This window comes from Diachasma alloeum, unplaced genomic scaffold (genome assembly GCF_001412515.2).
Source record: "Diachasma alloeum isolate Michigan unplaced genomic scaffold, Dall2.0 Dall_scaffold_00176, whole genome shotgun sequence".
NCBI classification, from domain to species: Eukaryota; Metazoa; Arthropoda; class Insecta; order Hymenoptera; family Braconidae; genus Diachasma; species Diachasma alloeum.
The window spans coordinates 2,200,325-2,215,772 of NW_021680342.1; the positions used below are offsets into that span (position 1 = coordinate 2,200,325).

The 15,448-nt window shown below is 39.9% G+C and overlaps 1 protein-coding gene across 1 annotated transcript; it reads left to right on the forward strand.

Annotated features, from left to right (window-relative positions):
• The first annotated feature begins 6,694 nt into the window (after positions 1–6,694).
• Positions 6,695–14,420, forward strand: LOC107043443. Its single transcript, XM_015264993.1, has 4 exons — positions 6,695–6,709; positions 6,893–6,973; positions 11,110–11,376; positions 11,466–14,420. The coding sequence occupies exons 1-4, from the start codon at positions 6,695–6,697 to the stop codon at positions 14,418–14,420; spliced, it is 3,318 nt and encodes a 1,105-aa protein (XP_015120479.1).
• Positions 14,421–15,448: the final 1,028 nt, after the last annotated feature.

Genomic DNA, 15,448 nt, shown 5'->3' on the forward strand with positions numbered 1-15,448 from the left:
GAGACATCAATTCATTCAAGAGAATGAATAGTGTGGATCGCTTCCAATCTCCGGGAAATTCCCTCATTAATTTCTATAGAGCGATAGAATTCTGTAAAATAAAACTCACTTTGAATTTACTATGCATCATCTTTTATCGATACATAATTTCGTCATAATATTTATGCGCCTCATCCATTAAACGACAAGAAAAAGCAATTGCTTTTCCCTCCTGTCGCTTTATCTACTTTCGTTCAAGCATATCCTTCACGTCAGACGAATTCATAGCAACTGGTTGAATTTATCCACAGGCATCTGCCTCACGAGTGGAAGCTGAAAATGTCTACCCAACGTGTCTGGTACCCTTAAAGGGAGCTTTTTGCGAGTAACCCACCTCTTTCACATTCCCCTGACGTCTGTTTCCCGCTGGCCCCTCCATGAAAACCACATGCAAACTGTAGAGAGACTCCCGGGGGTAATTTATATGGTCAACGATAAATATCGGAGGCCTTTGGATTTAAACGATGCATTTTCTCCTGACGTTTCACGCCAGCAACGGCGCGGCCCATGCTCCACACGGGAATCGCATGCGTACCGGGCATAAAATCGACTCCTTTCTGCGCGACAGAATAGATGCATCCCCGCGTGCTCTCTAATGCCAGAACTCCGACGTCTATATAGCTTTTGAATAATGAACCATCAGCGGGTTCACTAGTTTATTGGATTTTTCTTGAGTCGTATAAATCATTCATTACGGTTTCATGTGGATTCATGCCGACGAAAAGGCGAATGGAAAATCATGCAGAGGGGAAATAATTCTGGGGTTCTGAGCGAAGGTGAGATACGGGTTTACCAGTGATGGAGGACAGTTTCCGGAGTATTCTGCAATTGAGTTCCACATTCTCTCTTTACAGAGACGGAGAAAATAAAGTTTTGATTTTCAGGAATTGATCTCCAATTAGGAGGGATTTTCGGTTGTGAAATCCAGTGACTGGGAAACTCGGAGATTCGGGGATTTTGTCACCAATTTGAGGTGATATTGTCAATAGTTTTTGGCGACGCGAGGATCACCATTTCTATAATTTATTTTTTTCGTGTATTATTTATAAAAGCGTGTTTGTTATTAATGGATGGAAATTATTAGTCTTTGTGAAATCCGGGGGAATGAGAGAATCTTGAAATTACCATTGCATTGCATTAATGGGACAGTCGTCACCTAAATGTGATGTTAAGCCTAACTGCTGTATAAAGGGCAGTCGCTTAGGATGTTTTTAATGGTGTGGATTAACACAAATTGAATTTTCAAAAAATATCCGTATGTTCTCGAAAATCTCAGAATTTTCTCAAATTTTCTCTCAACCCTGAGAATTTTCACTGATTTTCTAAAAAAAACAGAATTTTCTAGTATTCCAGTAGACGAATGACCCCCAACATGCAATTAAAGACGCGTCCGCGTAAAAAAATACGATTTGTCAGAATACCCTGAACTATATAGAACAATTTTCCTGGGGAGTAAACAAAAAATTCTTTGATATAATTTCTTTTTCTTCTTTCTCCATTTAAACATAATAAAAAGCGAATTGAAATACGAAGCAATGATTATTGAAATCGATGCATTGCATATGGGAAACCTCCAACGAGAACAATTATCAATTAAATTATTTCACATAATGAAAACAAAAAAAGTGAAAAACTGACAATTCCCCTGGCTCCATGAGTTTTCCGATAATTCATTGAATTTTTGTTCCCAGTTCGAATGGTGTACTTTTTAATTCGGTCATTTTACAATTTTATTATCAACGGGGGTATTCAATTTTTCCCAATGCACATTTACTCACCACATAATTTGCAACTTGCTTAAAAATCCCATTCATTTTCATTCAACATTAGGCTTTTTGCAATTCACAATACCGCTATCAGATTACCACTGAGCAATTCGAGATATTTTGACTGCTTTTTGTAATTAAATCCAGACCTCGCTGCAAATGAAATTCAATTCCACTAACCTCTCTCTCCTCTTTTTCCCCTCACTACTTCCACTCGGGTTCGCCTAACAAAATTGGCCGATATGTGCTCCACCCAACGGAGAATGGCATGCCAGCGGCAGTAACGTTGGAATAATCCTCCGGAAAAGGTGGTGTGAGGAGAAGGAACGTCGGAGTTATCAAGAATCCCCCAAAAGCTTTACAAATGCAGGAGCACAATCATTGCACTACCAGAAGCTGCGAAGCACGCGGTAAATTTCTAAGATTTCATCTGGGCACTTGTGTGTTGAGGGAAATTGGGAAATATACGCGAATTAATTAACGATACCGAATTTCATTACCCGGGGTAATTCAGCTGATGGAGAGGGTGCGAGGAGGGGGGAAGGGGGGGGGGCGACAAACCTTGGTGAATATTTTGGCTTTGTGAATATTGAGAAAGCACTGGAACATAATAATAATGATCGAGTTGCTGGAGATGTATAAATACATTTCCGAGAATATCCCGACAGTATAATCATAACCATATTCCTTGAGGGCATCTGAAAGTTATACCATTACACTTTCACCTCCATGAATCTCTCCCCTGTTAACTTCAGCATACATCGCATTGCTGATATATCCTTGAATTTTAGAAATCGGGGTTCTAGAAGGCATAGCACCGAGATACACTGTTAGAAATTTTTTGAAATTTCATGGAAGGTATTGCAGTAAATCTCACGAGAATGACATTGAATCGGATTTGAGGAAAACGTGGTTATGAAATTTCAAGTTGTCAGGAGAATACACGGAAATCATTTGAGAAAACAAAGTTAGTAATTCGAAAGCCCTAATTTTTTCACTTCAGGAACTCAAAAGTACTGAATTCCAGAACTAAGAGTGCCTTAAAATAAGAGAAAATGCGCTTTAATTTGAGTAGAATGGGTACTGGATTTTCGAAAATAACTGAAAACTATAACTTTTTTCTATGATTCTCAGGGAAAATTTTCTTAGAATAAATGAGAGATTTTGGATTTCTTACAGAAAACTAAAATCATCAACGATTGAGACCGAAGTTGACCCAATTAGTAAGATGATTCTCATTCTGTTACTTCCACTTTGATGATAATCCGGAATTGACGTTAATGGTGTCGATTATTTCCGTTGAATTCAAATGAGAGCGTAGAAAATTATGGAATATTTGATGATCCCATTGTACTGGAAATGACGTTACATACCCTTGCATATCTCAAACCATTGAAATATTACAAATGGAATACGATCAATTGTGCCGCGTGCAAATCAACAGGTAAGCGGGGGAATGGGCTAATGGAGGGAATTTGTTTGCTGAAAGCGTCGCCTGAAACCATTGGATGGCATGAAGTCAATTAATTTACCTACTTAGTCGATATCAATTCGTTCATGGCAATCATGACAAAGTAACTCATATCTCAATATTTATTATGTCAAATTGACTATTATTACATTCTCAATGGATCATCATTCTCAAGGGAGTTATTCAAAATCAGTCAAATTAAAATTCCGTCCTCTGTTAACCCGAATCCATTGCTATGTGTCATTCACTATTTTTTATTCACTCCAGTGTTTGAAATGATCGTATCTAATGAATGGCTGTTGATCAAAATGAATCAAATTAGCCTGATTGAATTAAATATCCAGGCAGGAAAGATTAACCATCGATGTTGAAGAAGTATAACGGATCGTGATTGCTGTTATCACTCTCGTCACAACGGACATCACTGCAGTCTATTGCAATCGGAAATGCAGAAACGTAATTGCTTCACCGAAACTTCGTGATTGTTGTCAGTAGATATCGGTAGTCCCATTCATCGGAAGCAAAGGAGAAAGAGAGATCTTTCTTCGGCTTGCTCGATTTTCCGGAGTGCACCTTTTGCATAATGAATTTTATTGATCTGCCCCCAAAAAATTAATCATTCAAGTCCTTCTGTGCTTGACTGGCAGTATATTTTTCAATTCACAGTTAGAAATTTTTATATAGGAAAATTTCCTCAGATAACTCGCTAAGTCGATCGACATTAATTAAATTGACCTGATTGTCTGAAGTGTTTGAACTCGGATATGATGTTTGGATTAAATATGCATGCGGGAAAGAATACACATCGATGGTGAAGAAGTATAATGGGAAGTAATTACTGTCATCTTGCTCTTGTCACGCTGGACCTCACGGCGGTTTATAGCAATCGAAAATGCAGAAACGTAATTACTTCAAGGAAGAAATCGGTAGTGCCATTCATCGAAAACAAAGGAGAATAGGAATCCTTTCTTTGGCTTGCTTGATTTTTTGGCGTTCACTTTTAGAATAATGCATTTTATTGAGATTGCCCCAAAAAAAATTAATGATTCAAGTTGTTCTGCGCTCGACTCGCGTATATTTTTCAATCGGCAGTTGGAAATTTTTATCCGAATTTTCCATGTTCAATCCTGGCAATTCTTATCTAGTGTAATTTCCTTCTGTAACTCACCAAGTCGATGAAAATAAATCAGATGAACCTGATTTTCGCAAGTATTTTAAGCTCGGATATGATATTTGGATGATTAAATATTTATGCGGGAAAGAATATTGATCGCGGTTGAAAAAGTATGACGCAAAGTGATTGCAGTCGTCCTGCTCCTGTCACCACGAACATCACTCGCATCAATTCTGGAAATTTGACGCCAAGTGAATGTTTCTGTGATAATCCATCGCATCGACCAAAATTAATCACATTAACCTGTCTGTCTTAAGTATTTTGAGCTCGGATGTGACTACCTCCACACGAGTAAAAAAAGCACATGCCACTCGCCTTGAGATATATTATTTCGCTCGAGAACGATATTTCTTATCACAATGGTTCGCATGCACAGCGTGCGAGAAGTAGATGTTTTAGGACGACAGTAACAAAAAAGTATCAATTCAATTTTCAAACAAGCAGCAGAATCTACTCCCTAATAATTCAGTGACTGCAAAATTCAGAAATTCACTGATTTCGTCACCAATTTACGGTGTCATCATTACTAACTTCCAGTGATATCGTCACTAATTTTCAGAATAACGTCGCTATTTTCCAGGAATCCATCTCGAATTTTTAAAGATGCTAATTGCTAATTTCCAGTTTAATTTTTTCAATGTGTAATTACTAATTTTCAGTGATCCCTTATCGTCCCTAATTTTCAAAATCATGTCAATGGTTTCCAGGAACCCATCTCTAATTTTTATGAATCTCTCACCAAATTTCAGTGCTAAAAGTCACTCACTAATTCTAGTAAGCGTCCAGTATCACCAATAATTCAGTAGCGAAGTGGTAAAGCGGTTTAAGTCGACTTATTTCCCAACTGAGTTTTTGAGGAATATTTCCGAATCTAAGGGAGATAGCGAAATTTCCGTAATTACATTTCTTGTAGCTCTTAATCGGCTCTACAAAAAAGGTATTAACAAAAATTTTGCTATCTCCCTTAGATTCCGAGATATTCATTGAAAACTGTTCAATAGTCAAAATTGACTTGTACCGTTTTACCACGTCGCTACTGAATTGGTGATGGATTCCTGAAAATCAGTGAGATATGCCTGAAAATCACCTTTTTTTCTCTGTGCAGAATCTCCGCATCGGGTTCCTCATTTTCAAGTGACACTCCCCTCGATCCCTCGATAACGACACGAAATAAGTCGATTTCCGACATGATTCCGCCCTAGTCCTGATAATCTCTCGAAAACTCTCGTAGCAAATGCGCCAAACCCCGAGAAATGAAACTCCTCGAATAGTCTCATCAATTTCACCTGCATCGAGATCATTCCACGACAAATCTTACCAATGTTCATAATGAAGGAATGCAATCCCCAGGTATATACGTTGGGCCACTTTCGTATCGACTGGAGGCAGGCGCACAGCAGAACGAGTGAATGCTTCATCGCCAGAGGGCAAAAATATCTGGTCCATCGGTAAGAGATCGAATCTCGTCTCGATGCACGGCGGGACAAAAGAAAGGCTCTCACTGTGTAAATGCTGGACTCTCTCATCGTACCACTGATTTTCCTTATTTTTACGTTTACCCAAGCGAAATCTTCCAAGAATGGAATACGAACGATAATCTCGGCGGTACATTGTGCACGTGTACGTGAAAAATCCAGCGAAATTTTAAACGGCAATGCACACTGCGGGCAAAAAATTCGGCATCCTCATCTCCCTCTATTCTTTTCACCGATACAATTTCCATCACTTTCTCACCGGAGTACCCTACAATCCTCCTCATTCCTCCCTGCCCACCGCTCCCCTCATTGTTACACAGCATTGCTGAAGTGCCCATCTTACCTTTCACTCTGCATGGCACCTGTACACACCGCAGTGTGTATCGCCCGGACCGACCGGTGGAACGCGTCAACAATCGGTAAATATAAAATATACCGGCATGTATACACCCGTGTTTTTAATGAAAGAAGGAAGGGAGACGAGTGGATTCCTGTCCAGGGAAATTTCCTCCTCGTACATGTAAGACATACACACGGGTGAGAGGTTAGTGGCTATTGGGCGTGGGGGGATAACTGGAGCTTTGGCGAGTCAAGTCAAGTGGATCGCCAACGAACGTTACAGTTTGCAGATTCTCTCGTACCGAGTGCGTGTTTATAATGAGATTAGAAAATAGTTAAACACGTGTTGGCAGTTGATTTCATCCGATTTGATGTTAATTCGTTCAGTGATAAGCTTGTCATTGAGTTGAAGGGAAGGCAGAAGTTAGGGATGTTGGTCCGTCCTGTGAGTTGAATATTTACAAGTAGAGAACGAAAACGGGGAGTATCGACTCAACGCGATAATTCAAAATTCATACTTATCGGATTGAACAGTTTTGAAAGGGATGTTTTTCGCCTCGTCGAGTTTATGGTTGAGGGGATAAGCTCTTGCGCGTTACTAATGAAAGTCATTATATTTTCATTACAGATTGTGGTAATTTTATGGCTGGTGGTAGCCTCCATCGCAACTCCCCCGCCGGGCTACATCACAGGCAGTGAAAATGACAAGGTAAATAATTGAAACAAAAATTAAATGATTCACGCTCAATTACCCAGGAAATTTCTCCAAGTCGGGAGAACTTGGAGCAGACAGAACATCAATTAAAATACTTCTGCATACTTCTCTATATTTAACATCAGCAACACGTACAACTGTTCTATTTCGTCCTCTCGTCATGCCGAAATTCAAAACAAACGGACAATTTTCTTCTTAATTATTCATCGACCGTGAGCACTGAAAAACCGGTTGATTATTGAAACTTTGAAATTACTCGTTGTGAAGAGATATAATCACATTCGGGAAATTTCAATGTGTCAGTCAGAGTCAGTTTGGCCCTGGGGGCTGAGACATCAGGTAAAAAGTTCCATGACACGTTCATCTTGTGTTTCACATGTGCAAATCGGTTTTGGGAGAGTCGCGCCCAAGAAAATACACGCCGTTGGGGGGGGGGNGGGAGATGTGAGTGAAATGCGGGTCGTTGTTGGCAGACAACTGTTACCTGCACACGTATACGTTGAGTTTTGTCTTTCTCTCTCTATGAAACTGGTTTTCTGTACGTGAAAATGTCGGCGCATCTGACAAACAACAAAACAACTGAGATGTGCGTATGTATCTTGCCGTTGAGGGGCCCACCCCCTCTCCGCCCGTCAATCGCATGCATCCTGTATGTGGGCATGGCCATACACACACCGATCTAGCGAGTGTGCACTCTAATTCACTCGGTCGCTACTACCAACGCGGAAAAGGCACCTGAGACGGGTAAAACTAAAACAGTTACGGCTAGATTGCTGTGCAAGTAGATCTGGGTTAGAGATTTCTTTGCCCGAAGGTCGAGGGCGTATGCCATTTTTATTTTCCACCTCATCATCCGTGATGTGTGTATCGATTGGATAGGTATAAACGTTATATATCGATATTCAGTGCATTTTTATTCTTATTCTACGATCTTTCCGCCTCCCCCGCGGGAAGGAAACGATGGGTTTATGCTCGCTTCTTCCCTACGATTCATTTTATTATCCTTTTAGCCACTTCCGACCCCCCTACCACCCCCTACCGCCCCCACCCCCCACCGCACTTAGATGGATGCCTCCCAAATTCGTTGAACGCTGCACAGATATACATATATGTATAAGTATATATGGGCTTCATATATATAAGCGCAATGCCAGAGTGGGACTTATCCAGATATCTCGGCTTTCCGCTCGAGGGATAAGCCCTCTGGGGAACTTTTTCTAACCACGTGTTACGCGGTGACCTCTCTGTTGGCTTTTTTCCGCCAACTTTTTCTTTTACTCATTTTTGCCCTCGAGTTTCAATTGGATAAAAAGCAGTGGGTTTTTATTCTTTTCTTTGCAACATTGCTGCTGGTCAATTTTCCGATTTTCCTGGGCTTATTTGAGATGCTTGGATAATTAGACTCAATTTTTAATTGAGGGGGAGTTGGGAATGCGAAACAACAACAGTTTATATCGAGTCAGGAAGTGAACAGATTGATTTATGTGAGAGCTTGTTGGTACTAAATTTTGAAACTTAAAGTTGAAGCAATGGATCGATACCACATTAAATGCACAGCCAACAAACAGGAATTACGATAAACTAGTTTGGTATTCCCTGAAACCCCTGTATGAATGGGTCCATACTGTGATCAAGTCCGAACAATTGTCCTTAGGAGTAGCGAGAAAATGGGGGGGGAGGGGTTCGGTTAGCCGCGAGAGTTTCAGTTGTAACCAACCGAGCTTAGGGAGCACATAGTCGGTAAATGAGTCCAACTGGTATTAATTCAACTCGTCGTAAAGTAACTGCTCAAACCGTTTTCCCCCTGACTTTTTACGATTACAGTTTTATATATATTTTTTTTTCTAAGACCTCGTAAAAAATAAGAACTTTCAATTGAGGAATTTCGTCGAGAGTCGAAAGTCGCTCCACTTCCCACGTATTTTTGTCGCAAAATCATGACACACCATCTCATATGAGGAGGAAAAAAATAACTAAGATTAAGTAGTTATACGTTTGACATGAGTTCTAATTAATGAGAACATTCGAAACTCTTTCGCTGATTTTGCCATTTAGTCGGACATTCAAACTGTAATCCCGGACTTTCCTCTATTGAGAATAGCCCGAGGGGCGGAGGGGAGCGAAAACTTGAGATGTATAAACACTGGTGAGTGCCCGAGGGTCCAGCAAAAGCAACTCAAGATTTATATATATAGATCGCTGTGTATAAAAGTACGTACGTGTACTTACACAACTGTAATACACCACACTGATTCGCGAGTAACGTTTGCAGCGGAGTCCACTTTCTCAAGGAAAACCCCTTCCCATCCTCCTGCAAACATCTATTTCATTCTTGCACTGTGGACTCTCAGTGTTGGTTGCTTCTTGCAACGTCTTCTCGGCAAACTCCGAGATGCGTCCTCCTTTCCAATGAACGAAATACTCGATATCATCAAGCAACTCCGAAGCAGCACCAGCGTCCAATCTCTCGCCACCGAGGAGAGAAGTAATTATCCAATTTCCCTTTCATAAATTCAATTTGCTAATTGATAGTTAATTGGGGAGATTTCGTGCACAGGAAAATTTTTGTTATTTTGAGGAGTATGTCCCTAACTCCCAGGAAAATGCGCTGGTGAAAAGTTTCGTCTGAATTTTCTGTGCCAAATCCCGGAAATTTTTATCGTAGTCAATTTCCACTGAAATTTCAGAAAATCTTGTCATTGAAAAATCAAATATTCTAGTGATTTTCTGTTCGAATGATCTGAAAATCAATAAAATACTTGATTTTTCAGGTCAATTATTCCGTGAAAATTCAGAGAAATCAGGAAAATTCAAGGAAAAATGGAAATTTCATGTCATTTTGTTTTTGATTATTCATGATCCATTGAAAATTCAATCAAATTGTGAAATTTCCGTCTCACTCCCACTGGAAACTCATGAATTTCCTTGAATTCTACCTAAAACTTGAAATTTCATAGCCATGTTTTCCCTAAATCTGATTCAATGTCAGTCTCATGAGAATTACTATCATATCTTCCATGAAAAAAAAAATTTTTAGTGTGTCACTGATTTTTAGAAATACGCCCCGCGCGCTATGGATATAGCGATTGGGCCTTATATTTTGTTTTCAATAAAAAATACATTCAGTAATAGGTAAATTATTGAAATTATCGAAATTCATTGGCCAATTTCGTTCTGTTAGTGTTTGTTCGGAATATTTTCGTTTTTTAACATTTGAAATTCCGTAGGTATAGCTATACTTATCGCTGTAGAATTAATTATATTTATCAATATTTATAGATTTGACTATTTATGACTATAAATATCTGGTATTAATTATAACTATGTTAATTGTAGGCAAATAAATCGATGACAGAAAACGTTGCATGGATTTTTTTTAAAGATATCACCAATTATTGATGATACTGCACACTCAATAGAATAATTTCGACAATTAGTGCTTTCTATCACTAATAATTGGTCACAAAATCATTGAACGCCAGAATTGTGCATTTATTGAATTGCAATTGGGGGTTGATTCCTCAAAATCAGTGCCATGTCCCTGCAGAATTTTTTATTCAAAATCACCCTCAAAATTTAGCTATCGAGCAGGGTATTGGCCTTCCAAGAATTTTAATTTGCACCTCTTCAGGTAAAAATTCCACAAAAATATTGTCGCATTTACATGCTTCATTGCATTTTTCACTGTATTTTTGTCGGAAATTTCAATATAAATTCCTTTCCGTGTGGATACTTCGTAAAAAAATACCCATTGATTGAACAAGCCAAATGTCTCAAACAGTTTAATACACGCAGAGAAATCGTCTATTTCAATAAAAAAATTAATGGGTTTATTCAAACCGCTTGTAACATAGCTTTTGGTCAAGCTTAAATTTAATTTTTACTTGCGGTTCTATTCACATGAAATCAATAACTTCTTGTGTGAACATTCTAGTTTCAAGTAGAAATACAATTAAACTTTCAATTCAATGTTTCCAATTAAACATGAACATGTTGTGATTTTCTAACAACCAAATTCGTTAAAACTTCAGTTGAAATGTCACTTGCAGAAAATTCTCAGAATGGGACCCTCCAAATTCGGCCAAAAATTCCTAACCCTGTACCTAAATCCACGAACTTACATATTTCAGGACCCGCCGACGTATCGTTACACATACACCATAGGCAACGATAACGGCGTGGGACAGGGAAAGGTTGAAACCAGAAGTGGCGAATTGGCAAACGGTCGATATTACATTAATGGTGAGCAGTCATCCACGGACGTGAAATATTTTGCTGACGAGTGGGGCTATCATCCATTGGTCAAGTACAGTGCATCGACCGGCCACAGTGTGGCTAATGCGCAATTGGCCCTGGGCGAACACGTAGTAAAAGCCCTAGTTAATGGCACCAATTTCGTTAGTATATGAAACACACCCAAATCAATTTTCATTATCACAATTTTACGTTGAATGATCGAACAAAAAAAAAACATTGTTTTTTATAGGCAGATGACTCGCCGGTGATTCAACCGCCATTTCCAAATAATCCTACAATTTACCAAGCCAACAACGGCGAAGAGCAGAACGTGAAGGGAATACAGGAGGAGGAAGTGACAGAGACCCATGTCACCGAGGGAATAAATGATGCATCACTTACGACGCTGGAAGAGACCCTGATAATTGAAAATTCCGGTAGCTTCGGTCAACGTGTACCCGACACCGAGAGCAGTAGAGGTGCATCACTGAAGCAAAATGAAACTCACCACACGACACCTGGATTACCCCGGGCCTCGCAGTCAATAACCCATCACGTCTCCGCTGTAACTCCAGCCATTAGCATAAAAAATTCATCCCTAAACGACGATTCCTCGATATACAATTACAAGACTGCTCTAGAGAGTATCCGTGAGTATTTCAATGTCGACAGCAAGGAAGAAATTAACTATAAGGACCCACTCCATCTCCAACTATTTCGCCAAGAATTTACCAGCAGTCCGCTGGCCAACCAGAGTAACTCTTCCCCGGAATCTGGAGATAATTCCAACGCGCAGTTATTGGAGAAGCCGGGACCACAAGTTTCACCAAGATTCTCTAAGCCTATTGTCGTAGCTGAAGTCCCCAACTCGGAGGCATTTCAGTATAGCACAACTTTCCCCTGCAACGACCTCAATGATGAGAGCACTGGATCCATTACATCCTCAACAATTGACGAGACTATGCCACCAAGCACCACTCCTCTGAGTACTTTGTCAAGCGATACTGCTGTTTTAGTAACGCCAAAACTTTACAGTCAGTCACGTATAACCACCTCCTCAGTGATACTGAATCCAATCCAGGTTGGGGTAGCTCTGGTGAATGCCGGTGAGGCCCATCTGATATCGAGTGACACTGACCGGCAATTAAAATTCGGCGATGCCATTGAGGCGACAAATAGCGAAAAGGAGGCGTTATCATCGAAGAATATTGTAACTTCAGGTAGTGATATTGAGATATCCAATGAAGCTTACGAGGGTATAAAATCAAAATTCAATGGGCACGACGAAACGACCAATACAGACCCCAGTGTCGATCAAACGGTTGTGATACAGAAGTCACGTGAGTTATATCACAATACCCCCGTAGAGGAGATACATTATCCTGCTGAAATTGCGTCTCAGGTAGTGACCATCAATCAACTGTCTCCAGGATATCTCAATATACCCGGATACGAGAGTGCAAGGCAAGTTGAGCGAGGTAAAACTTATGCGGATATTGGTAATGGCAATTTTGGGCACCAATCGATAGCCGATAGACCTGAGTTACTGCTGCAGGAGCTTCAAACGAGTCCCGAGGGTGGTTTACATTCTCAAGCCGATCAACAGGAGAAAAATAATGCCGCCAATTTTGCGAATTCCGGAAAATCCATTGAGAATTACGTACCACCTAAGAATATTCACGGTGTAAGATCGGTGGATGAGAATGCCACTGGGGAGACAAATTTTTATACCGATACACGGATAAAACAGGATAACGTTTACTCAGCATTTGAGTTGGAAAAGTTACTGGAGAATGCACTGGTGAATGCACAGCAGACAGGTGGGACCCAAGAAGCCCTCAAAATAAGAGAAAATAATAGCCAAGATCATACAAAGTCTAGCCTCCAGAGATTGTTGGATGAAGAGAGACAGCAGAATGTGTATGCACAGGGTACACATATTATAAGTAATACAGTGCCAACGACTGAAATCGAGATGAAAGAGATTTCAAGGGAAATAGAAAAACCTACACTGCAGTATTCTTTATCCCAGGATCTTGGTAAGAGTACGATTTACATTCATGGACCAACTGAGCAAGGATTACTTCTAGATATTGGCAACTACGCCAGTCAAACAATTCGAGGAAGAGAAAATCCTTTGGAGACAGATGTATCCAATGTGAAAAAATTACAAGACCAGAATATGGCAAATGCACACAAAGATGTATCGCAAATTTATCAATTTCACGGCAACAGAATTCTCGAGAAACCTGTGACAGCACTTAAGCCATATCCAATTCCAGTTGAAAGAATCGTTGAGAAGAGAGTACCACACCCAGTTCATAAACTAGTACCTCAACTGTATCCAGTTCATATACTTCAACAATATCCAGTTGAGAAGATTTTGGAGAAGCCTGCAGCTATACCAGTTGCAGTTGAGAAGGTTGTTGAGAAGAAAGTTCATGCACCACAGCCATATTCCGTTGAAACACCAATAAAACCAGCCAACCCATTAGAACTAACAAATTACATTGAGAACTCAATTAATATACCGTACGGTGTACAGTACGGTGTTAGTTATCAGCAAATTATGAATCCACCCACTAATAATTTATACGATAATAATCCCATTGACCAGCAGATACAAACTAATGTAACCAGCCAGCAATTCCAAGGCTACTATTACGATAAACCACTTGTACCACCGGTTAATCCACGATATGCATTAACCAAACGTTATGGTTCTTTAAATCAATTATCCAATAATAAACAATCGCAGAATCAACCACAGCAACAATTGCAGCAATTCACTCACTTGATTTATCCAAAGAAAATACACTTTGCCAATCAAATGGTATTGCCATTGCATTCACGTTCAAACGATCACCAAATAACTCCACACAGACCCTTGGTTTATCGTGCTATCGATAAAGGAACCAACAAAAATGTGGAATACATAGGACCAGTGCCATTACCACAGCATGCCCTGAATCTTCATCAACAAAATCAAGTGGTACATCCGCTTCATCAAGAAACACTTCGGTACTTGGCCACTGTTGCACGATCGAATGGTGCTGGTAACTTCAGGAGAGCGAGATTGCCGGATGTACATTATCAAAGTAGAACGAGTAATTTCAGACAGTCGAAAATGGAGTATGGCTTTAAACCGCCAATGGTACCGTCCGTACAGTACGACGAACAAACAGCAACTAGAGTGGATAATTGATATACTCAATTTTTCAAAACATTAAACGTTAAAAAATTCTTTTGTACTCGTGCATTTCCTTTGTACATTTTTCACTTCCACTCTCTCTTTAATTTTGTAATTTATCTTTAGGAGCCCTGTTGTTTATTTTAAGTGGATAATAATAAATAAAGCTCATGTGTTTTTTCTGCGTGTACATGTACAGAGTGCATTCACTGTTCCCTGGATAAGGGTGAATTAAAAAACTGCTGGGAACTCCCTTTCGTATAAGTTCGCCGATGAACCCACTAAATAGATTAAAACTCTCCTTTTGGCTGTGCTGAGGAGTGCACGATAGTGGAGGTATGGTCTGTAAAGTTTTTCGATAAAAACAAACGATGACAGGGGAACGCCAAAGAGACTCCCGCCGATGTCGTTTATACCGGGCATCCACCGAGTGCAACCAACTTGGAAAACAATAATACGGGGAAAAACTTATAGACCATTAATTTAATGCCCGGTCTTTGATTGGTACTACCATTCAAGGATGATTTATATCGGGATCGGGGGACCATTTGCCGTGAATTTGGAGGGAAAACTTTGACGGTGATTCCACGGTGAAAATAATTATCAGTAATTTTGCATTTAACGTTGTATATTGTTGTAGCGCCTCTAAAAGGAAATGCGTGGGCACGTACGAGCCAACATTCACAATGAGAAATGCCGTGGTTAGAGCTGTAAATTTCCAAATCCTGCCGAGAAGTTTCATCGCCAACTCATATATACGAAACTAGGAGGAGCGAGACAGAACTGGGATTTTAGTTCCTTATCCGTGCTATTTTCCTTCGTCCTCCGTTCATTTTACGACATATGGACGAAATGAAGTTTATTACAACACGGAGGGAGTTCAGCACCTGGAAAAAAAGTACAGAGCTCCCTTGGATTACAGAGAGCCGATACATTATGGGGTTGGAGCGGGTGGGGTCGTAACTAGGACTTTCATAAACTTTATGTACCTACATTTCATTTTGTCTTTTGATCTAACTCGTAGATTACGTGGATTAATAACC

Bases quoted from the DNA above. Each gene is read 5' to 3' on its own strand.
- LOC107043443 (XM_015264993.1), top strand. The intron at 6,974-11,109 runs GTAAATAATTGA...TACATATTTCAG, and splicing joins CAGGCAGTGAAAATGACAAG to GACCCGCCGACGTATCGTTA. The intron at 11,377-11,465 runs GTTAGTATATGA...TGTTTTTTATAG, and splicing joins TAGTTAATGGCACCAATTTC to GCAGATGACTCGCCGGTGAT.